A 24,996-nucleotide genomic window follows, 5' to 3' on the forward strand; every position below is an offset into this window, starting at 1 on the left:
TTGCAGGAAAGACAGCAACAGCAAAAAGTAGCTTCATCACGAATGACTGACATTAGCTATTTATTTTCATCATTAATAGTTGTAAACAATAAATAACATAGTTCAACTGTTACTCTCAATTATTTATATGATAACTAATCATCAGCTAAAACATATTGACCTCAACAGCCTTACGGTTTACATTCACACACAAACTACTGGCGGTTCCTGCTACAAAGAGCTCTTCTTTTTTGTACAGGCTAATAAAGTATGTGCTTGTCTGTCATCAGCTGTATCTCTTTGCAGCGTGTTCGAGTACATATTTCCATAAGAGACGAGACGCAATGAGGAGCTGATAGAAGCTGGTCATCAGTCAGTCTCGGTGCTAGTTCTTGCTCAATGGCTTGGTGTGCCTAAGCTCTAATGCTAGCATGTTGGCAGCTGAGTCAGTGTTAATTTGTGAAATGGGCTGGGTTCTGTTGTTCTAGCATTGCCATGAAAACCGGATGTTCTAAATGGATGTCAGAAAGTCTGTACCCCCCCCCCCCCCCTTTTCTTACTAGGGAGCGGAAATTCCATCTGACTCTTTATGACTCCATACGGTCACCACAGGCTTTTTAAAGCAATTAACTTTTGAAGGGTGAGGAACAAGGCCTGCCCTCTGTATTTGAGCTGATTCATCTGTGTTACTGTGTGAGATGAGTAGGAATTTTGTCTCTCTGTGGATGATATTTCAGACAAGCGGAAACAGCAGGCAGGAATAAACTTGAAAAAGTGTGTAAAAGGAAGAGTGAGTGCTTTGTGTGGATAAAGGGTGGAGGAATAGTGACGCAGATTGCATGGGGGCTGCCCTTGTCTTCCCTCTCATTCCATTCTTCTTTAACTCCTAAACATCTCTCGCTCTTTCATATACACACACACACATCTATAATGTATCCACCCTGATGCAATAATCTTTCATTTAGATTCTTGAGGAGAGCAGAGTGTTCTCTAATCTTCAAACACACACACACACACACACACACACACACACACACACACACACACACACACACACACACACACACACACACACACACACTTCCCCTCAACACACAAATATATTCAAGTTGGTCTGCCTGTCACTGAAAACATAAATTTGCAACTGGCTGGTTACAGGCTGAATGTGTGAGCTAGGATAGTAATGTTGTAGTTGTGAGGCTGATAACCACTAACTTGTCAACTAGACTGTTTCATTGTACCTATCACTTTAAACATAACACACATTTAACTTAGTTACAGGTCACATCATACCATGACATTTACTGGCTGATTAACCAGAGCACTTTGTTTACTACTTTACCTCTAACCTAGCTCGCTAGCTAGTTAAAAATCAGCCTCCATTAGGAACCAGAACAGCTCAGCTAAGTACCCATAATCTATAGAAACAGCTGAATAGGTTAATATGTCATTGCAGAAAAAAGTTGGTTTAAATGTGCAAAATTTCCAAGGACTGGATGTATCTTGTGACAACTATAGTTTGATTTGGCTAGTGAAGTTATTTGGTATAGTAGCAGTAAGATTATATGAGCTTTTTTTTGCTGTTAATCTGCTATCTGCTAATGATATGATCCTGCAAGAGGAGAATACAGCAAGTGGTTCTCCTGACTGGAGCTGTGTGTGTGTGTGTAAGAATGGGGCTGATACCTGGAGGAGGTGCTGCCCCCTTTTGGCTCTGAGTTGCTACTGCAGTCTCCTGTCCGAGTTTCCTCTTTGCCTCTAAAACGGGATTCTCAAACTGGGTTCTTTGGTTTATATGACTGCACATGAAAGAAAGGTAGGAGAGTATTTTGTTATTATTATTACAATTGCTAGTGAATGGTATATTCAATATTTATCTACAAATTGACATTCATTATCAAACGTTCCTCATGTTATTATAGCTATCACTTCTAGAGAGATGAAAAGGTGCCTGTATGCATGTGAGTAAACGAAAGAGACAGAGAGGAAAAGACCCATCGGGTGTACTACTTACTCTACGTAGTATGTGCCATACTGTGGGTCTTCAATCTCCTCCCAGCCATATGGAAGCTCTGCAGAACAGACGCATTGAGTTCAAGCACGCACCCATGCAAATACACACACACACATGCACATAGGCAAAACACGCGGTCAGAAACTTGACGATTTGCGTCTGTGCATTCACACAACTTTTATGGTTTTTGGTTTTATAAACTAAACTTTACTGGCGACCTGTCCAGGTGTATCCTGCCTTCCGCCCGATGCCTGCTGGGATAGGCTCCAGCATCCCCCGCGACCCTGACGGAGAAGCGGCTTGGAAAATGGATGGATGGTTTTATAAACAGGAATGCATGGACATGTGAGGTGGTGAAATTTTAAGCATTATATATGTGGTGTACACATTGACGTCATGCAAAATAATAAGCCATTTTTATTTTTTTAATTTACATCAAACAGATCATGTCTTACTGTTCTATAACTTAATGAGAGATGTCAAACCACTCATGCACACCTTGCTTACTCCTCACTCCAATGGGGAGGGGGCTTGATTTTCTCCTCTCTCGCAAAGATGAAAGTTTTAAGTACTGGTTATCTGATGGTGGTCTACCAGGTCTTGCATGATTGTTAGGAGTCCATTTCTCTCTGTATCTTTTATTACGTTTTGAACTCCAGTTGTGGAGACTCCTTTGTGGAGACTTTTACTTTGCCCTTCCTTATGTAAGCCCTTTATCTTATATCTAACATCCTCAGAAATATCTCCTGTTCTTAATGGCTGTTTTGACTGGAAATTAAATAATGATGGGTGGTTTCTTTTGCACTATACTGTATACAGTATAAAATACATGAATAAATAAAAAACCCAAAACTAAGCACAAAACCAAAGTCTTCACTATTCTCAGATTATTCTTTTTATTTTTTTAGCAGTTGCTGTTTCAAACAATTCCAAAATCTGGGGGCTACAGCCTCTCAGTGCCCATGTGTGTATGTGTGTTCCCTTGCGTATGTTTGTGCGGGTGTGTGTGTGTGTGTGTGTGTGTGTGTGTGTGTGTGTGTGTGTGTGCTCTGTTGTGCGCATGTTATGCCTTGATGAACTAATGAGGAAAAAAAGGATCTATTCATGCTAGACAGCGCTTTAAACTCTTTCTTACACACACACACACACACACACAAAGCCTTACAGAGTTAAGAGGGACTGTACACCAGTGAGCATTCCACATGCCTTTGAACTTCCATTAAAAAAAAGACACACATACAGAGAGCACACTGACATAAACACACACACACACACACACACACACACACACACACACACACACACACACACACACACACACACACACACATTTACATGGACATCTGAACGTGTGTGAGTGTGTTCATGCTGATGAAGTGAATAGCTGAGTGCCAAAGGACGTGGCTGTGTGCTGAGTGCATGCGTGTTATGAAATCCATGTTGGAGTGCATCATCCTCTTTGTTTGGTGAAGAGAGGTAAACTCCCATTACTTCACAAGTGACACACTAAAAGTTACTATAGTGAAAATACATATGTTTCATATAATACATATGTTTTTGTTATAAAGTCTGTGAACAAGAAGTGAGTAAGAAAACATATATATGTTCTGAAAGAAATATAGTGCTTCCAGGCTAGAAAATAATGTCTTAAAAGCTTCCAGAAAAAAATCAATGAAAGCAAGAAAGCAAAAAAGAAGGAAAGAAAAAAAAACTGAAAAAGAGAAAAGTCCTCATCGTAAATTACAAAAATAAATGAATTAATGAAAGAAATTCTGGACAATGAAAAAATTAATTAGATTAACAACACAAAAAAAGCAAATGAAGTTTAGAAAGATTCAGACTCGTAGACTTAAATTAGTTAAAATGTTTCATTATACAATAAAAATGATCAAAATCAACAGCCTTAAAAGCAAAGACAGAGACATGTATAAGAAGGATTAGGCCTGGGCATCAGGGCAATGTAAACAAATACTGTCGATGATGGACACGTAACCCAATGGTGATGTGTAAAAGGCACAGTTTTGGTAAAAGCAGAATTCAAAAAAGATTAATCTAATATTAAACAGCTTACAAAATACATTGGGAAACTGGTGTTCACATTTAAGAAGTGTGTAGACTCAAGTAGCACAAGTAGCCAGATTCTACAGGAGAGAAAGAGAGAGTGACAGGGAAATAGAGAGAAATTTCTAAGAAATTGCCTGTGTTCTCTCTCTGCTACACACTGTGATGCTAGCTTTACTGCACCGATTCCCCTTAATTTACTTTACTTGAATGGAACTGAAAATGAATGGTGATGTGTTTTGAAACTTTGGCTTGTCTCGAAGTAACTCAATGCAGTAAAAATAAGCTAAAATGACTGGATGTTAGCATAGAGCAACTAACTCTAACCTGGAGAGAAAGGTCTCTGTTCTTTGTCTACAGTGTTCTCAGAAAAAGGTAATTAACAATATTAAATAAAATGTACACATAATGTTCTAATCACTTTTACTCTTAAAACACTGAGCGATAATAGGACCTTTAAAATTTCCAGTGTAGTAAACTCCCCGCTGTGTCTGCTTTGAGTTATTTACTGTGTAAAATGTGTGCCGGTGGTTAGCAGAGTTATGAAAACGGTGCTGTAACGACAGAAAACGCCTTGTTTTAGTGTGGAAAGTGCGTGGGCACAGCTTTGGAAGTTTCTCCAGTAGGGAGTGCTATTAGCATGCAAGGCACTGCGATTCTGCAGCAGCAGAAGCTCATAAATACAGGAGAAGTAATGTTTAAAACAGGTGAAGCAGTTCTTACAAGATAGTGGGCTACTCAGTACCACATTATTTAATTTATGTGTTTTAGTAAAAAGTTTCATTTAAACAGTTAATATTAAAAAAGCATTTGAACTAAAATAGAATAAAAAGTAGGTTAAAGCTGCCACAGATCATGTGTATTTGTTTTGGGATGGGGGGTGATATCACTGATAATTGCTATTTTTAACTAGAAAATGTCATGCCTGATATTTTTAGATATCGCCCAAGATGAAGAAATTCAGAAATATACATTCATATTTTTAAAACCTTAAAAAGGCTCAGTGAAAGTAAAAAAATTGAGCTTTGACAAACATTCATTATATATTTTTTTGTCTGGTCTATGCATGTGTCTGTGTGTGAGTGAGAGACAGATTCAAAGAGAGACATTTACCTCCATCCTCACACTTTTCAGGTGGTTTGGCTTTCTTGGCAAGACGAGGGTCCAGCCATGTGGTAGACTTGGTGTTATGACTGTTAAACGAAGAGAAAAAAAGACAGACACTTCAATCATAAAAATCATTTGTACAAAAAATGCATTTCAGTCAAGTTATATTCGGCTATTTGTTCTGGGACCTCCTTGTCCTTCCATGTGTGTACAGGTAAAAGACCATCTCTAGGGTACAGAACACAGCAGGCATTGATGGCTGTGTTTACATGCAAAGATATTCACCAATCCAATTTAATTCATTCAAGTTACAGATTAAGACTGAGTTGTTTATATGCACGCTAAACATTCTGATGAACATCAGTATTTACATGCACACAACAAAGTAATCAGATCCAAAATTCAGCACATGCAGAGTACCACTTAGTGCAGATGTTACCATGACAACAAGACTACGTAAGTCCAGTCAGATCAAGACAAGCAGCAGTGTGTTACCTGCGTTTCAGTTAACATTTTAATTTGCTCTATGGTTTGTGTAAAGCCACTGTTGTTCATCTGCTCATATACTTGATGGCCATCCTGCTAACTATTTTTAAAGTTTGAAGCATAAACTTTGTGTCCCCTACAGACCCATTTCTGCTCCGGCCATGTTGAACATTATCAACTTCTGTTATAAGGCAAATGCACAAGCACAGAACACACTTAAACTTTCTAATTGGGAATGTAATCAGATACAGACATGTATTGTATTCAGAATGGCCTCAAATCTATTCTTAACTGAGCTATATACATGGATGTATACTATTCTGATTCAGCTATTGGTCTGATTATTAACAGATTATTAGGCTGCATGTAAATGTAGCTAATAACAGCAAACAACACTGATTAAGACAGGTACAGCATGATGGAGGAGTTGAGGTGGAGGCTGTTTCAAAGTGGCTTTCAGAGGAAGAGGTGAGAATGGACAGGTTAGCTGAGTTATGAAGTAACAGCTGGTGATTTGAGATTGGTGTCTGAAGTTGATTTGGCCTGCCTAAACTAATGCTACGCTCAACATTTTACAAATACACAGTGTGTTCAAAAATATTCTGACACCCCATCTAATTAGTGAATTCAGCTACTTTAAGGTACACGCATTGCTGACACAGGTGTTAAACATCACACATATACAGATTTGTATAGATTCCAAAGAAAAGCACTGAACAACAGAATGAGACGGTCTGGAGCAGCTGCACATGAGCCAGAGTCAAGTGTTGGCTTGAGGGATATAACCACACTCAACACTGGGCTGTTGAGCAGTAGAACTGTGCTCTCTGGAGCTCCACCCAGTACCTTTGGTGCTTGTGATCCAGAACTAATCATTCAACATCACTAACCTCACTAATGCTCTTGTTGCTGAATGCTATCAAATTCTTACAGCAGCGTTCCAACATCTAGTGTAGAGCCTTTCTCAGAAGTGTAGAGGCTGTTACTGCAGCAAGCATGTTGAATATAGAGACAAATATAACAATCTATTTCATTTTTATATTGTTTCAATACCTGAGCTTTAAAGGGGACTTATTATGCTTTTCCAGTTTTTCCCTTTTCTTTAGTTTGTATATAGCTATAGCTAGTATATAGTTTTTTATGCATGTAAACTGTCTGCAAAATCACAAAGCCAAAAGCACACACCAGTGTAAGTAACTCTCTCTCCAAGAAACCTCTTTTCTGAGCTGCCTGAAATGCCTCATTAGAATTTCAGCCCTTTACCTTTGTTGTAAGATGACACAATCCCTTAACAGAAAGTGAAAACTTACCACTCTGAAGGGTCCTGCTCCAGTCAGGTGGATTGGGTCTACCAACTCTGGAGCCGCATACAGCTATTTTAATGCTCTGTTGCGGCTCCACAGCAGAACAACACTAAAAAAAACACATTCTTTGCAGTAATCCTTCTAACACAGTTTTAACAGTAAATGGTCTTAAACGCTGGAGTTAATGTAGCCTACATCTGCTAATTCACCAACCTTCAACCATGAAGGCTGGCTTACAGACTGCTGGTCACCATAACAACGTGCCTAGCTAGTAGCTAACAAAATGGCAAAGAGAAAGAACAAGAAGCTAGCGAATGAGTAGCTGACTTCAGCCTCATAAAAAGTTCAACGTGGAGAGACATTTTACTCGAAAACTTTTACTTTTGTGGAAAAGTTTCCTGCCAAAGATGCGAGAAAAGCAGCTATAGTTGTGCTAAACTTTAAAGCAGAACAAAGTCTATATTTTCATTAATATTATATTTTTTAGTTTATACTAGGACATCAGCTCATACTGAGACATATTTACAGCCAAGATAGTAAAATGGACATCAAATGTTTTGGCTGCCAAGGTAGTCTGATTTTTATTGAAAGGACAAAATGGCTCTTCTTAACATTTGGGTTGCTGACCCTTGGTGTAGGGGGTGAACTTGTTTTGGAATGCTACTCTAGCTGTGGACCTATCAGAACAGACAGGGCAAGCTGACTAATCAGGGCACACAGGGCTCTCCCGGAAGGGCATAGGAAGAAATATGAGCTCTAACTATTACTATTTCAGGCTGAATAGAGAGTATGAGAAAAATATGTGCTTTCGGAACACTGAAGCATGTAACTCTATTCTCAACACCAAAAATAAAATAATGAACATGGAAAATTAGCATAATAGGTCCCCTATAAAGTGAATATATGCTCTAATGTGCTGTACATCTTATTTAAATATGTGGTGTAAAATCATCAACTTCTCCAGATACGCAATCAATGAAGATAATGTACTATCTCAGAGAATGATGTCATGTTACTGTCAATCATGCAAAACTCTCATGCAAATGGCTATTTCTGTTTATATCAGCTATGCAGAAAGTGCAGAATTATGCATGAAACTGTACCAATATTTTTGCAATTGGCAAAAAAGTGTTATTTATTTTCAAAACTGTCAAACATTTCAGGCATTAAATATTAGAAAATAATTTGTTAAGACCTATAAAGACCCACACGTTTAGGTGAAATTGTGCTAATTCATTTGCCCAGTATTGCGGCTGATATTTTCGGAATATGCTAGGAACACTGAAATATTTGTGAACATGCATGTGCACACCAAAACACACACACACACACACGACTTGACTCACAGTTCTTTAAAGAGCATCTAGGCCACAGTGTGAGCTATATTTACTTCTGCTCTATGACTGCTACTCTGCCGCTGTCTTCTGTTCTCAGCCAAGACAAGATTCCAAAAAAAGAAAGCAAAAGCACTAACTAAATAATGGAACTTCCGCTGTCTCTGAAACCACAGAAGCTGGCTAAAACAGGACACGACCTACCACAGTCTCCTTCACTTCTGGGGAGAGCAGAAGTTTGCTGCTTACATGCATTGCCAATTACATTTTGCAAACACATAACATCTGCACAAAATAACCCTGCTTTCTATAAACCACTGCACTGAACAGACCCAGTGTATCATATTAAGTAACAACCAAGGAATGGGACCACTGTGGTTAGCATTGTTTGGTCTTTCATTCATATTTGTAGTATGGACTGACATATCAAATCCTCCAGGATACAGAATGTTCAGGAAAATTCTCTGTAAAGCACAATTATTTAATGACTAATCATCATATGTAATCACAACACAAAACACAAACAAATACTGCATACTATTCCCAATGCAAACAAATACTGTATATTGTTTCTCTCGGAACAAAATTCTGCATCTCAATTTATATTGTTTTCGTTATTTGACATTTCAAAATGTCATGACAAATTATCAATCGAAATAGTTCAAAATTACTTAGAATAAAATAACTGTACCATCAGCCATGCCACAAATAAAACACCTGTACAGAGAGAAACCAGGTAACTTAACATCATGGAAGGTAGATGTTGTATAAACACACTGTTGCTATGCATGTAAACACTTCAAATGAACTACTCACTTAAATTGATTTTTGCCAGTAATGGATGTGCTGCTGTTGATGTAAATGCACGCAATGTCTTGCATGCCTCTTGGACTTCAATGAAGGCTTTTTTATGTGGTGCCAAAAGTTCAAATTTATTGAAATAACTGCCATGTGCTACATTTTAAAAGTGCAGTCAGTGACTCTGAATGAAAGAATGAAAGTGCTTGACCTGAGTAAGCAAGACAGGAGTAACTAGAAGACTGGGGCACTCAAATCTTCAGGAAGACACATACGTCACACATAAACAAACTACACAGTCTACTTCAACAACACAGCAGTAAGCCAACTGCTAACTGACTGGCAAACAACATCTAACGTATGCTGCTAGCAGATTACTCATATCAACATTTAGAACCTTCATAATGTAGTATGCTTACTAGTACTGGTGATAACTTCTGCAATGCATTCTGGCATACAGTACATACACTATATGGGCAAAAGTATTGGGACACCTACACATTACACCTGCAGGCTATGATATGGAGTTGTTACCACTTTGCAGCTATAACAGCTTTCACTCTTCTGGAAAGGCTTTCTACAAGATTTTGGAGTGTGTCTGTGGGAATGTTTGTGCTTTCATCCAGAAGAGCATTTGTGAGGTCAGACACTGATGTTGGATGAGAGGGCCTCACTCGCAATCTCTGCTGTAGTCAGGGCTTTGTGCAAATCAGTCAAATTCTTCCACACAAAACTCATCCAGCCATGCCTTTATGAATATTGCTTTGTGCACTTAGACACAGTCCTGCTGGAACAGAAAAGGGCCTTCCTCAAACTTTTCCCACAAAGCTGAAAGCATACAATTGTCCAAAATGTCTTGGTTTGCAGAAACATTAAGATATGCACCCCATTGCAAGAAAAACACCCCCATTGCATTACGAGTTTCCTTCACCAAACTGTACTCTTGCTACAGTGGAGTCAGGCAGGTAACATTCTCCTGCCATTCGCCCAGCCCAGACTTGTCCATCAGACTGCCATATATAGATGCACGATTTGTCACTCCACAGAATTCCACTGCTCGAGTCCAGTGGTGGCATACTTTACACCTCTCCCACCCCTCCGTTTGGCATTGTGCATTCTGATCTTAGGCTTGTGTGTAGCTGCTCGGTCATAGAGACCTAGTTTGTAAGGCTGCTAACATGCAGTTCTTTTGCTGATGTTTCTTCCAGGTGGCAATTTGGAACTTGTTAGAAAATGATTCAACAGAGGATAGGCATTGTGCGCTTTAGCACTTGCTAGCTCTGCTCTGTGAGTATGCATGGTTTAACGCTAGCCAGACAAAAATTTCACAAATTGACTGGCAAAGGTGGCATCCTATGACAGTGCCATGTTTTAAGTCACTCAGCTCCTTGGCATGACCCATTCTACTGCCATTGTTTGTCTACTGAGACTGCAAGGCTATGTGCTTAATTTTATTCAACTGTTAACAATGGGTGTGGCTGAAACACCTGAATTCAACAATTAAGAGGTGTGTCCCAATACTTCTGTCCATATAGTGTCTTTGTTCTTCCCTACATTTTCAAGAACATTGTCAACACATGGTCCTGTAATAAAGGCACAAATAATCCATTACACAAAAAATGGTTGAATCCTTAGTGAGTTTACTACATATGAAACAAGGGGAAAAGCTGAGATCCTCTGTGTTCTCTTTAACACTACTGTATTATGATGGCAGTAAATAAATGAAGGAGAAATTAACTGTATTATTCTGACATGAGAATAAATGCCTTAGCATGAAATGTCAGCCTATTGGACTGGTTACCAAACCAAGAGACTGAGGTTTATTAGAGAGCCCCTGTGTGTGCTGTAATGGGCAAAGCAGTGCACAAAGCAAAAGCCTTATTATTATGCATGTTGTATGCTGCTTGAGAATATCAGTTTATGAAGTAATAAAGTACAATGAGATTTATGAATGTAGTCAAAAGATGACTTAAATTTTGGATAACAGGGAAGTAATAAACTAATGACAAACAATTTAGGGGTAAAATACAATTGCGGTGACATCATAAAGACAACTTACTCGATGAAGTAGACCATGCCAGTTTCAGTGTAGGCCATCTCCCAGTTATACGGTAGTGGTTCGAGGCTGTCGTCTCTGGGCAGAGAACTCCAGGTGCGAAGCTCCCCACCGCTGCTGCTGCCTCCACGAACGCCACCACTGCTGCTATTGGACTGAGTGTAGCTGGGCACTGGCCTCCTCCACTCTTCACTTCCCTCTGAAAAACAGAGAAAGAGAGTGTGTGAGAGAGAGAGAGAAAGAGAGAGAAAGACATACACACTGATAAGAGTTATGACACAATGCAAAGCACTACACTGAAGTGGGGGGAGTGATTTGCATGTGAAGGTAGACTGAAACACAGACAACATCTTTTCCGGTTTCGCCTGTGAGAAGAGAAAAGCCAAACATATCCCCACAAACACTAGGAAGAAAATAAGATCCTGACATGGCAAACACAAAGGTTCTCCAGGTGGAAAAAAGCAACTTTTTAAAAAAATTAAATGTAGCTTTCAATTGAAAATCCAGAAGATTTATTGTTGGTTACTGATGTTAAAATACACATAGCAGTTTAAAGTTATGTAGCTACATAATGGCATACAGTACTGTGCGTATGTCAGAGACCACCACCCTTCATTCATTTAATTTCTAGTCAACCCAGTTAGTAAGAACAAGTTATTCATTTTTCAGAGGACATTATTGTAAAGATTAAACATAAGATAATCCACTTGCATAAGGAAGCTGAAAGTCAAAGAAAAAAGTGGTAAAACAAGACTTTCCAATACTTATGAAAAGATGTAGAGAAAAATGGACTCCTAACAACCATACAAGACCTGGTAGACCACCAAAAATGTCACCATCCGATAAACAGTACTTAAAGCTTTCACCTTTGAGAGCGAAGAGAAAATCAAGCTCCACTCTTGCTTCAGATTTGAAAAAATCCACATATGTTTCTGTCTACTGTGAGAAAACATCTCAGCGCTATGAGTCTGAAAGAATTTATAGCTGTAAAGAAGCTGTTACTGAAATTAGGAAACATTGTAAATCAAACAAAGAAGCTGTTGGGGTCCTCAAAACAATGGATTCACCACACTAGCATCTAGAACTAAACATCCATGGATGTGTTTGGAATTACTTGGATTGTGAGAAGCAGAACATTTGGAGAAAAAAAATCCCTGCAGATTTCTTTGATAAACTGAATAGAACAGAAGTCGTATTAAGGGCAAAGCCTTTTACTAAAATCTGAAAAATATCTTTAGTTGTCAATGCTTCTGTGTAATGTTCTGTTGAATATAGTCTCTTTTTTTCCTAATTCTGAAAAATGAACTTGCTTGTAATATCCATTTGGGCTGAGATTAATTAGAGGAAATTAAATAAATAAAGAACGGTCTCTGAGTTTTGCCCAGTATTGTAGGTCAATGCAAACCCTCCATAGGCACTTCAATAATACTGCATTTTGACGTGAGGAATGGGTTGTCTTTATGCATACACATCCTTAGTAACACAGTTAGAGCTTCTTTTTTTACACCAAAAGTGGCACAAGCCATCAAAGCAAATATTAAGATACTCTAAGGCAAAGACATCTTCATTCAACTTCTTTCTGTGCAAGTGAAGGGATTATCTGCTCCAGCGAATATTCAACAGCTATTTCCTCTCCATTGGTTTCAGCCACGGCTGTGACAAGAACATTAACCAATCCCAACAGCAATCCATAACTATGCAAATGCACAGCCACTCTGAGATTCAGAAATTAATCAATAGCAATACACTTGAGGGCCCTGCCTACCACAGGCAAGACATGCATATTCTGCTTGGTACCATGGCAACAATGCCTACTTTACAGATACTTGAGTTTTTTTCCTCTCACTGTTTCAATACATTTCCATTAAGATGACTTCCATTATGATGTCCATTACGATAGACTGTGTGCGCTAGATCAAAGCAGATCAAGAAGGATGTGGACACAATGCATCCGGTTATAGCTCTCTTGGCCAGCTTGCTCTCTCTTTCTCTCTCTGTTCCTGCCTCTCTCTCTTTCTCGAATCCCCAGCTCTGAAGCTGTCAAACGTCAAAGGCTCAAGATTCAAAAACTAGCATGCCTAAAAAAGCCGTTACATGGTAGTGGGGTTAAGCAGGGTCATAGCCTGGGATGATTCACCCCTTGTGCATATGGAGGGGCCATATAGAATGCCACAGTTATTGCAGAAACAATATTGCATAATATAAATAGACTGTCTGTACTTGTGTGTGCACATATATAGCAGATCAAAGATGTGATGTTCAAAATTCAGGATCTTTATCTGCTGTTTCTCAGAGTATAACTTCTAATTCCCAAAAGAACATTACCTGAAATACATTCGAAACAGCATTTGAATCTTGTGTGACTAATTAGGACAGTTTGCGGAAGGATTGCTTGTTTGATTGACAGGTGCTCTTTCCTCTCATGTAATTGACACACACTGCCAGCAAATAATTTCTCAGAGCAGCATTCCATCTCCCAGCCAACTGGACGCTACTATAGCTATCTAATTTTACTGAATGAATGCTGTGTATATGGCTGCACTAAAATAGCTCCTGCTCAAATCGCTACCTCAGCTCACTAGAATGTATTCAGCTACGCAGTGTGGACAGTCCTGTCGCAGTAAATCTCGTAGCTTGCTTTTGAGGAAGGGCGAAAGTCTGCTGAAGGAGGTTGATAACTGAGTGCACATGATCAGTGTTGTCTTCCGCCATCGCATCATTCCGTCCCAATGCGGAACTCCGGTTCTTTGGGGACAGCGCATGACCGGAGGAGTTTATCACTGTCTCAATGGCACGGCGTGTTAGTCGCAGCAGGCTAAAGGCAAACAAGCCTCTCACTCTCAGTGTCAGATTCTCCTTGAGTACAGCAAGGACAGTTTGCTCCTCTGAGAGAGAACATACAATACTGGGTTGATCACTAAATCATGGTCCTATTCTGCCACAGTGAAGGAGCTGAGTACTAAATTTAAAATGTTTATATTTCCCTGTAAAATCTTTACAAAATGTTCAAAGCATGGATTTGTAATTTCAAAGCTTGAAAGTGTCTTAGTTTAGGGCAAAAACTGGCTTGACTTCAGTACGAGACAGTAGTTTACATACTTGTCAATATCTTTGCTGTTGTAGTAAGCATAGTTCAATAATAAAGAATTTTTAATGGATCTTTTATGAATAAAGAGCTCTGAATACCATCTTAGTTTTGCACTGTGGTGATTACTTTATATAAGAAAAATATCTGTAATACGGGAGCACAGGGAACAACCTAATGTGGGGTACAATCTTTGGTGTATTTGAACATAAAAAAGGTTCAAGTAGATTGGGCTCTTGATCATTGTCTCATATTCATATAGCATCATTATCTGCAAATTTTCACAAGATAATTCTCAAGATTCACCACAAAGAAAGTGAGTTTTTCATCATAAGTGCATCTTAATTACTGAGCTGTGTGCATAAGTACCATAATCTATCTTGGTGGCTGTAATACAGAACCATTCAGAAGTATAAAACAAACTTTCATAGAGAGTTAGCCATACTAAAATACAGCCTGCACACAGTGGGTTTAGTGTTAACACCCAGTTACAATTAAACTTCCCAAAGGAAACAGTCATACAGTCAACAGGCCACATCCTCATGATATACATTGCTGTGCAAAAGTCAGAGAGCCTCTTTTATTTATTTAATTCCCAATCAAAACAGCTTTTAAGTGCAAGTTATTCATTTTTCAGGATATATTTCTGATGAGATCAGATAGTAAATGATCCATTGACATAAGGAATTGCAAAATCAAAGAACATTAGAGAAAAAAAAACAAGTTTCCAAACACAGAGTTAAAAATGATTAAAAGATGGGACTCTCATCTGATAAATATCACTTTCATCTTTGAGAGATAAAATGAGCTCCACTGCTTTTGTCCATCCTTCCACTGTGTGAAGACAACTCAATGCTATGGGTCAAAAGATGTGTTACTGAGAAAAAGAAACAATTTGTGCTAGAACACCAAAACTTGACTAATTTTAAGGACCAATGAGTCTAAATTTGTAACTGAGATTACTTGGATCGTAAGAAGCAGAAAAACGCAACCAACTTCTAAAACTAAACTTTGGAGGTGTGAAAAATATCTGTAGATTTCTTTGAAAAACTGAAAACAGGTTTTGAACAATGAACAACATAAGCTTTGTAAATAAAATAAATTTCAAATGTATTATGCTATTTGAACTTTGACTTAGCGTGCCTGATGAGTGGAGAAGCAGTGTATTGGTCCCCATTTTTAAGAACAAGGGTGATGTGCAGAGCTGCAGTAACTACAGAGGTATAAAGTTGATGAGCCACACCATGAAGGTATGGGAAAGAGTTGTTGAAGCAAGGCTAAGGCGAGAGGTCCAGATCAGTGAGCAGCAGTTTGGTTTCATGCCCAGAAAGAGTACCACAGATGCAATTTTTGCATTGAGAGTGTTGGTAGAGAAGTACAGAGAAAGTCAGAAGTAGCTAGAGAAGGCATATGATAGGGTGCCAAGACAGGAACTGTGGTACTGTATGAGGAAGTCAGGTGTAGCTGAAAAGTATGTTAGGGGGTGCAGGACATGTATGAGGATAGTGAGACAGTCGTGAGGTGTGCAGTTGGCGTGACAAATGGTTTCAATGTGAACGTAGGGTTACATCAGGGATCAGCTTTGAGCCCCTTCTTGTTTGCAATGGTGATGGACAGGTTGACAGATTGCCTGAGGTCAGGCAGGAGGCTCCATGGACCATGATGTTTGCAGATGACATTGTAATCTGTGGTGAGAGTAGAGAGCAGGTGGAAGAGAATCTGGAGAGGTGGAGGTTTGCACTGGAGAGGAGTGGAATGAAGGTCAGTAGAGATAAGACAGAATACATGTGTGTGAATGAGAGGTAGGCAGGTGGAAAGGTGAAGATGCAAGGAGTAGAGGTCGTAAAGGTGGATGACTTCAAATATCTTGGGTCAACCATCCAGAGCAATGGACAGTGTAGAAAAGAGGTGAAGAAGAGGGTGCAGGCAGGATGGAGTGGGTGGAGACGGATGTCAGGGCTGATGTGTGACAGAAGGATAGCAGCAAGAGTGAAAGGGAAGGTTTACAAGACAGTAGTGCGTCCTGCTATGATGTATGGTTTGGAGACTGTGGCTCTGTCTAAAAGACAGGAGGCTGAGCTGGAGGTGGCGGAGATGAAGATGCTGAGATTTTCGTTGGGAGTGACAAGGCTGGACAAGATTAGAAATGAGCAGATCAGAGGGACAGTGAAGGTGGAGCAGTTTGGAGATAAAGCCAGAGAGGCCACGTTGAGATGGTTTGGACATGTGTTGAGGAGGAATAGTGGATATATTGGGCAAAGAATGTTGGAGATGGAGCTGCCGGGTAGAAGGAGAAGAGGTAGACCTCAGAGAAGGTTTATGGATGTAGTGAAGGTGGATATGGAGATGGTTGGTGTGAAAGTAGAGGGGGCAGTGGATAGGGCAAGATGGAGGCAGATGATCCGCTGTGGCGACCCCTAAAGGGAGCAGCCGAAAGAAGAAGTAGAAGAACTTTGACTTAGCGGTCTATTTATAGCTCATATCATTCACCAGTGCTAAGTGCCTTATTGAATACTGTCATAATGCACCTTTTTTAAGTTAATAAAACTATTGATGCTTGTGGTATAATCATGACTTTCTCATAGTATAAAAATAGTGATAATTTTTTTTATGAAGATCACAGTTCCATTTGTAGCAGAAATGTGCTTGTATAAAAATAGTTTTAATATAAAAAAAAAAAAATACACAATTTTCTCCCCAATTGGACTCATCTCTAATTCCACCCACTAGTTAGGACTCCTCCAATCACACAATACTACTAATGCTAGGAGGGTGAAGGCTAACAGAGGCTTCCTCCGAGACCTGTGAGCCCTAAATTATTTTAAAATGATTAAGAAACAAACAATCAAAACAATCAATATTAGGTTGTGGTCCACTCTCCCTCACCTGTGTAATGTGCACACATGTAAACACACAGTAAAATCAGTATCTTCACACCTGGAAGGCCGTTGGGCAGTGCTGGTCGCTCCTCATCATCCTCTTCCTCAGGGACGACACTGTCCTTGCGGTCCATCTTGCTGACAGAGGTGGTGCGCTTGCGTTGGACTTCTGTGCCAAACTCTTCCTCAAACAAGACCTGGTCCACCAGATCAGGCTGAACCAAGTTGGGCTCCGCTGGCGGTTTGGGCGTGCCATAGTAGTTACCTTTAAAAAATACAAGAGAGGATTCTGTTTTTTTTTCTATCGCAAGCCATAGCGTATTGTTAATGGGATCCTGCCGTTTTTACAGAATTTCTGCAATTCAATCAATGATATGCAAAGTCATTCTAGGTTTTTGTAAGTCGCTTTGGATAAAAGCGTCTGCTAAATGTAAATGTAATGTAATGTATTTGATGTGGAATGTTTAATTGTAGAGACACTTACTGACAGATTTTATTACAGTGGTGATGATAAGAACTAGAAGACAAATATAATTATTTTATCTGATATAGAATCTGATATTCAATGATATTTACCTGATTCTCTCTCTCTCTCTCTCTCTCTCTCTCTCTCTCTCTCTATATCTATCTCTCTCTCTCTCTCTCTATATATATATATATATATATATATATATATATATATATATATATATTTATATATATACACACACAGTGAACCTACATGTGAATTTTTAACTTTAAAATGTTGAGTATAGCAAAATTGTGGTAAATCTGAAAGCTACCCTGAAAGGGTACTACTTTATCTTTTTTTTGCATTATTACTTCATTGTAATGAACTGATTTAAAAGGGAAAAAAAATTAGACCAACAGTTTCTAAAAACAATATCGCAGGCATCAGACACTGCTTTCATAACCATTATATTTTAAGCTTTCTCTGAGAAAACCTTAAGAGACATTAAACTCTGTAAACGTCACCCCTACTGGGAAAAATCTGACGTCTTAAATTTCTTTACAATGGCATATCAGACCCCTCTGAATGAGTCTGTTTATATCTTCATCATATAATTGCTGAAAAAAAAGATCTTGAAAGATCAGTGGAATTCCCCTTTACTGGTGGAATAATTGTTTCTTTTAATTTTTATTGATAATAAATTCAATAAATTATATTCCATCTTGTTGCCCCTTTGTCACCCTTTAACCATGGTAAATTCAGTGCACGCCTTTTATGGATTATTGCTTTATTTTACAAAGAACAATAATAAAGTACCAGGTTAAAATTTCATGATTTCAAAGTTCAAGAAATTCAGCTCACAGCTGTGAATACGTACTGAAAAAGATTTTTTTAATGGCTGCTCAATACACAAACACTGGGGAGTCAGCACCTTTCCTCTTCTAAATGGCTTTAAAAGAATGCCCTCTATCTCATACAGCTGTGGAGCAGCACTCGTACAACAGAGACTCATGAGAACTCTTTCAATACTACAGGTTATGCTGTAGTAAATCTAAACCACTGGGACTTGGGTACTTGGCACATTGCCAAAGAAAACAACTGCTCTGGATTGTGCCTCCTCACCTCCACAGTACAGAATGTAAATCCCCAATACAAACACTAGAACTTGTTAGTATTTCGGTCACTGTCACTACCAGGCAGAAGTCAACACAAGACTAAACTGCGGAAATGGGGACTGGAAAAAAAAGAAAAAAAAAGGAGTAGTCCAGCTAATCCCTTGCACTCAAAAATTACAGCATTTTTTCATATCATAAAAAGTCCCCAATTTCAAAACTACAATGAAACATGAAGAGTAAAGGAGCTTAGAGAAAGCTTCTTTGTCTTTACTCAGTTGCAGCTCTTTCATTTCTCTAAACAAAGCTTAAGGTAGTGGCAATACAGTGTGTAGAATGAAACATCAAACCAGCTCGTTTTGGCGCTGCTGTGATAGCAATTACACTCTCCATTGGATTCAGTAATGAACCCCATCCTCCGTGTTCTATTCTAATGCAAAAAAAAGAATAGTTCATTAATATTCAGCACCAAGAATGGAGCAACCAATCAGAGCTCTGTATAATGTGCTTAGATGATTTTCTAATTCAGTGGCGTGTGTTTATGTATGTGTGTGCATGTGTGCAGTTTCATTAGTCTCTCTTGATGTGGCACGAAAATCACTCTCAGTATGATTAGATTCATTTCGAAGGGTGAAAAAAAATCTCTTTAAATCAACTGCTCAACCTTCATAAACTGCACACAGATTAATTCAAATTATACAGATTTGTATTTGTTTGTTGTCTTCTTCTTCTCCAAGAAAAAAAAAGGAAAAGTCAACATGTTCCCTAGTGAATGTGAAGGAAAGCAGTAGTTTAAGGTCAAATATTCAATTTCGTTTCACAAACTCAACAATCCTCGTAATCATCAGTTAGATTAAACCTCCTCCTTTGAACCATATATTATAAGTAGCTTAATTAGAGAATAGGAAAGGGAGTCACAGGAGAATATGCTTTTTTTAAACACCAATTAATTACTGTCTATAACTCCCTTCACCTCTTTCTGAACATGAAGAGGAATTATGAATGCTCTGACAACACAGATCCACTACAGTGCACTGACTGAGGGAGAGATGAACCCAGAGAATAGTCATAGCTAGGTGCAGAATGAGTGCTAAGCTAAGCTATGTCTCATCTACCCACTAACTTTGATTAATCGCCAAACAAACATGTTTCAATGTATGAGAGATGTAAAGTTGTGACCACAGTTTGGCGTCAGGGTATATTTATGGCATTATTTGTCACCACCGATCTACAGGGAGCTGTATAATCTGTCTAAGAAGGGAAAGGTGCCTCAGCATTTTTTTAATGTTGTTGACATTTTGGCTGATGGTGAAGCTTATTTCCATGCCCACCAAGCATAATAAGATGACAATCCAAATAAGCAGATGCAATGAAGTGGCACTCTGTGTGTTCTAGGCTAAAAAAGGACTCCATAGCACCTACACACTCCACATTCGTAGAAAGGCCTAAAATGTTAAAATACACAAAATTATGTGGACACATGACTGTCACAAATATATGACCTTCTTAGACATGCTATTCCAAAAACCACTGCCATTAATTTAGAGTTGAGCCCTCTCCTTTGCAGCTGTAACATCTTCCACTCTTCTGTGAAGGCTTTCCACAAGATTTGGGGGTGTGTCTAGCAGGACATAAATTTCACAAAGTGACAGGTGGCATCCTATTACAGTGCAACATTTAAAGTCACTGAGCTCAAGTATAACTCAATCTACTGCCAATGTTTGTCTATGGAGACTGCATGGCTATGTACTATGTACAGTGATATGTACTATTGTACACTCTATGGCCAAAAGTATGTAGAGACATTTCCTAAATACTGAGTTCAGCTATACTAGGAGAGGTATCTACATATTTTTTGCCAGTGTACAGTGTACAATAGTGCCGATTATCAGATAGATAATACTGCCTCAACTGTTCATTAGTGCTGATTAATTGAAAGAGGCATGTTGTGTAATATTTTGTAGTGCTGCATTGCATCTCTCAGCTTCATCCTTCATGAGCCTAATCAGTTTGACAAAATTCATGAATTTGCATGCTTTTTCGGTTTTTGTCGTCATTAGTGTTTTCACAACGCTAAGTCTTGCATCCATTGAAAATCTTCCTAAAGTTATAATGAAATCACATTATAGCACAGCCGCTGATGTAGAGGCCAATAAACACAAATGTGATATTCAGCTTCCTAGTATTACCATTAGCTATGTGGCTTCTTTCTGCATCAGCTAGCAGCCTGTCCTCAAGTATCTCCCCCAAGGTGCTGCTAGTTTTTTAAAGGTTTCTCCCATTCTCCCACCTTTAAAATACATCCCAAGAAGGGGGTTTTCCAAGTCTTAAAACCAGAAAATCATCCTCTAGAGAGTATTACAGCACCACTGTACAAGGCAAGTAGACATATTTAGAACAGATGTAGCAATGATTCAATTTTCAATTTTAAAATGTAGGCATTAGAACGTAAGATGTCCTGAGACCACGTAACAATGAAATATTACACAAAAGGACTTTATATCTGGGAACACACTGACATGTTGATTTAAATACTAAGAATAACTAGAGCTGAATAACAGAGATTGTTACAGTAATTGTTTGATTTCAGCCAACAGTGAATAAATGACAGGTGCCCCATTGAGACATTCTGTTTCAATGAGCCACAAGTCTATATTACTCAGAATCAAATCATAACTGGAAAGAGTTTATATACAATGAAATATGAGGCTCCCTGCGAAGCAAGAAGCAAAAATCAATCTACACTATTGACAAAAGAGAGTCATATAGCCTTGAAGCACAATAGGAGAGTTTTCTGAGCACAGCTTACGCCTAATATTGGTGTTAAAAGAGAATTTCCTTCGCAAATCCTTACTAGTCCATGGTCAAATCTAGTCACCTTCTGTTGCATCTGAACACATTTGCAATGGTGTCCCATGCCCCACTTCTCCAGCACGGCAAAGCTAATTCCAGTTCAGTGCTGGCCTGACCTCCTGGAAATCAAAGCTAATGGCAAAGCTTCATTTGTGTCCTAAAAAGCAGCTCATTTATCCATATGAAGGCAAAGGGAACATGGTGAAAAAGAACCTAAATTGTTTTTTTTTTTATTGAATATACATTTAATGTGCCATATGTGTGTGTTTGTGTATGTATGTGAGTGTCTGTGTATGTGTAGCTGTGTGCTCTAACAGTGCAGTGCCTGTCTCTCTCTCTCTCCCTCTGAGGATGGGCACATATGGACATGTCTGTCTGACATGCCTGGCCATCCCAGCAGGTTTTCTTTGGCATAGCCTCGACCACAGAGGCAACATGGGGCCGCATTAACTCCACTAGCCTAGCACAGTCAGGCTCCAATGCACTCTCTGTCCCTCTCTCTCTGTCCTCTGGGTAGAGATCCAGACCCGTCTACAGCCACTCCTGAGAAAATGGCTCAATTTGCTTTTGTATTTTCCCATTTCTTGTTTAAGCACATGAACAAAACACACACCGACCCCAACCCAGACAGGACAAAAAAACTGTGTAAGTTATACACAAGTGGCCCGCTCAAGTGGGGGGGCTTAATTCAGCTTCATTGCTTATTTCAACAGGATTGAAGGGAACTACTCCAAGTTGATCAGAAATAGAGCAATCTAATGTTTGTTTTTTCCCCAAGTTGGGCATATTTACTGTGATTATGCCCTCCCTTAGGCCCCAAGGCATATGTGAAGCTGCTCCAGTGAGGTATGATATCATTACAGTGACCAGATTACCCCTATCCCTGTCTTTATGTGTGCTTTACAGCAGTTCAGCTGAAAGCGCTGCAAAGCACGTTTGCACCATGTAATCTCACACTAGCAGAGCCACCATCTTCCGCAGAATGAATTCCGCAGAATCTTAAGCTAAATTCATTCCTCAGCTTAGCTGGAACCAAATGTAACATATCTGAAGTTGCTCTTGGCTATGAGACGGTTTCCAAAGACATGCACACTTTCCCTCTCTCTCCCTCTCATATATATATATACACATAAGAGAGAGCATCATATACCACACAATGCTTATTATAAAACAGTATCAAATTTGCTAATGTAACGTAGCATTTTATCAATGAGCTAAAATCTAAAATTACCATGTACACACAATATCAACATTACATATCACAATCTGCATCCTCAAGAACTTACCATCATAAGTTCCACTCTCCAGAAGCAGCCCACTTTCTTCTAGGATCCTGAAATCATTCACACTGATGAAGTTATAGTCCACTCCCGGAACTTCTCCTTCCCTGGGTAGCCGGGTGGTACCTGCAAATAAAGTGCATACAAGTTAGCTTGTAAATGTATTTGAGTGCCAATGCCAGTAACCTCAGCGTTCCTAAAAAACACTCTCTTACAACATATCACAGTTAGAATAGATTCCACATCAATGGAACTAACACTACTCATCTGATTCATTAAGTAACAATTCTTATGTCACCTTAAATGCAGTTGATTGTTTGCAAAATAGCATTTGACACACCTCTCAGCCAATCTCAATCTCTCTAAATGCTACTTCTGTCATTAAGGGAAGTGAAAGTTTTAGGCTCAGATGCTCTTTTTCCATTTTGCACACAAAGCTGGTCACAGCTATTGGGATTTTGTCAGTTGCGTTTGACATGCTATACATATATCTTTGTATATGCACTTTAGTGCACCATTCATTATTCAGACAGGAAACAAAGTTTTGTTTTTCAGGCTTAAACTCTAGCCAAAAATAGCAAACAGCTGTCTGCACTGGACATTGTGATGAAAAACAAGCCTTTCAGAGCAAAATGCATATCTGTATGATTTTCTACAGACTGCAACAAAACAGCAGGCTGGTAACTGGTCGTTCTGCATGTCAGTCTGTCTTGGCAGCCTAACGGCCTCTTTCTGACAAGGCAGGCAGTTGTGTAGTGAAAAGAAGTCTGGCTTGCAAGACTACTGAGGAATGCCGGACACATGTTACTCTGATCATCCTTAGAGTGTGCTGTTTTTATTTCATTCCTGAAGCTGAAAAGGTTTTGAATGAATCTATGTTGGAGGCTACATTCACAGGTCAGTGTCAAAACTATTAACAGACAGCCATTTACCTGCTCTGAGCTAAACTATATCTGGGTTATTATTTAATTTGAACAATAAATACTGTGACAAAAAAAGGGTAAGAACAGTTAGTTAACCAGTTAGCCTTCCTTAACCTTGCCGCTAAGAGTAAGCATTATAAATTAGTCAGATTAAACAGGACTGCATACCATTTATATCTGTGAATAAAACATTGCATTAAGATAAATATGAATGCACTCATATACATACCAATGTTTGTATTGATTCACAGATTTTTTTTAAAAAGACCTTGTGTAACAGATGACATGTCCTTTTCAGCGCTGACTAGCTCATCAGCATCTAATGTTAATATTGTTGTGACAAGTTCCATTATTAGATTTAGCTCATCTGCAAGGGTAACTTCAGTGACTAAATTCTCCTCCTTATTACACAAGAAAACCTACTGCTTTAATATTGAGAGACTAAATGATTTCCCTGGTTTGAATAATGTAAATGTGATTTTTGTTGACTTTAACCAAAATTTAATAAAATGAAAAAGTGTTTCAAACTTACTCCTCAGTGTTCTTCTACATTCTTCTTTTGTACTGCTGAACTTTTTAGTCTGTTAGCCCAAGTGCTTTGGATGCCAGATAGCCTGAGCTGAAAGTCTGATGGACGTAGCAACAGTAACTAAGGGAGGCAGGACTTTCTCTAAATTTTGCAAACAGCCAATTCAGATGATTTACTGAATGGAAAAGGAATCAATCCCTTCAAATATGTGATAACTGAATAAAAAACTGGCACAGCTGACTGTCTTTGGATTATAAAAATAGGCTGTTTGGTCCTTGGGCTTTATTAAAGAGAACACAAGCAGAGTGCATCAAAGAGGGAAAAAAAGGACTCTAGGGGCTTTTGTTGACTAAAAGAGTCATATATTTAATTGTTTTCAAGTTTCCATGTATGGCTGTGAGACAGAGAGAGTGAGAGATAATAAAGAAAGCTCTGAAATATGCTTAATTAGCTAAACTCACAAGAACAAGAACGTATTACACCATTGTCAGGAAACATCTTGTGTGGCTGAAGTGCTAGTGAAGCAAAGTCACATCTTCCAGCACTCTAGAGAGAAGGACTACGAAGCATATAAATGAAGTGCACAGCAGATGTGCTTTTCCAGCTTTTATAAAATTGCTTACACAAAACAGTCATCTGTTTTTGAGCAATTAACACTCCAATTAAAGTAATTCTGATCCTAACTCATCTATCAATATACAATATATATCCATACATATCCAGACAATTAGTAAATTAGTGAACT

At 38.8% G+C, this 24,996-nt stretch overlaps 1 protein-coding gene across 4 annotated transcripts in view; it reads right to left on the reverse strand.

The window, feature by feature from the left end:
• LOC108427579 (membrane-associated guanylate kinase, WW and PDZ domain-containing protein 3) overlaps nucleotides 1-24,996 on the reverse strand; it is a 149,449-nt gene that overhangs the window by 22,438 nt on the left and 102,015 nt on the right. For all 4 annotated transcript variants that reach the window (XM_017697831.2, XM_017697829.2, XM_017697833.2 and 1 more), the window contains exons 4-9: nucleotides 22,806-22,925; nucleotides 17,162-17,368; nucleotides 11,143-11,338; nucleotides 5,168-5,247; nucleotides 1,994-2,051; nucleotides 1,666-1,778 (exon numbers count right to left, since the gene is read on the reverse strand). In XM_017697831.2, coding sequence (XP_017553320.1) covers nucleotides 1,666-1,778; nucleotides 1,994-2,051; nucleotides 5,168-5,247; nucleotides 11,143-11,338; nucleotides 17,162-17,368; nucleotides 22,806-22,925 — 774 coding nt within the window. The remainder of the gene's footprint in view (nucleotides 1-1,665; nucleotides 1,779-1,993; nucleotides 2,052-5,167; nucleotides 5,248-11,142; nucleotides 11,339-17,161; nucleotides 17,369-22,805; nucleotides 22,926-24,996) is intronic.

Source organism: Pygocentrus nattereri, chromosome 26 (genome assembly GCF_015220715.1).
Source record: "Pygocentrus nattereri isolate fPygNat1 chromosome 26, fPygNat1.pri, whole genome shotgun sequence".
NCBI classification, from domain to species: Eukaryota; Metazoa; Chordata; class Actinopteri; order Characiformes; family Serrasalmidae; genus Pygocentrus; species Pygocentrus nattereri.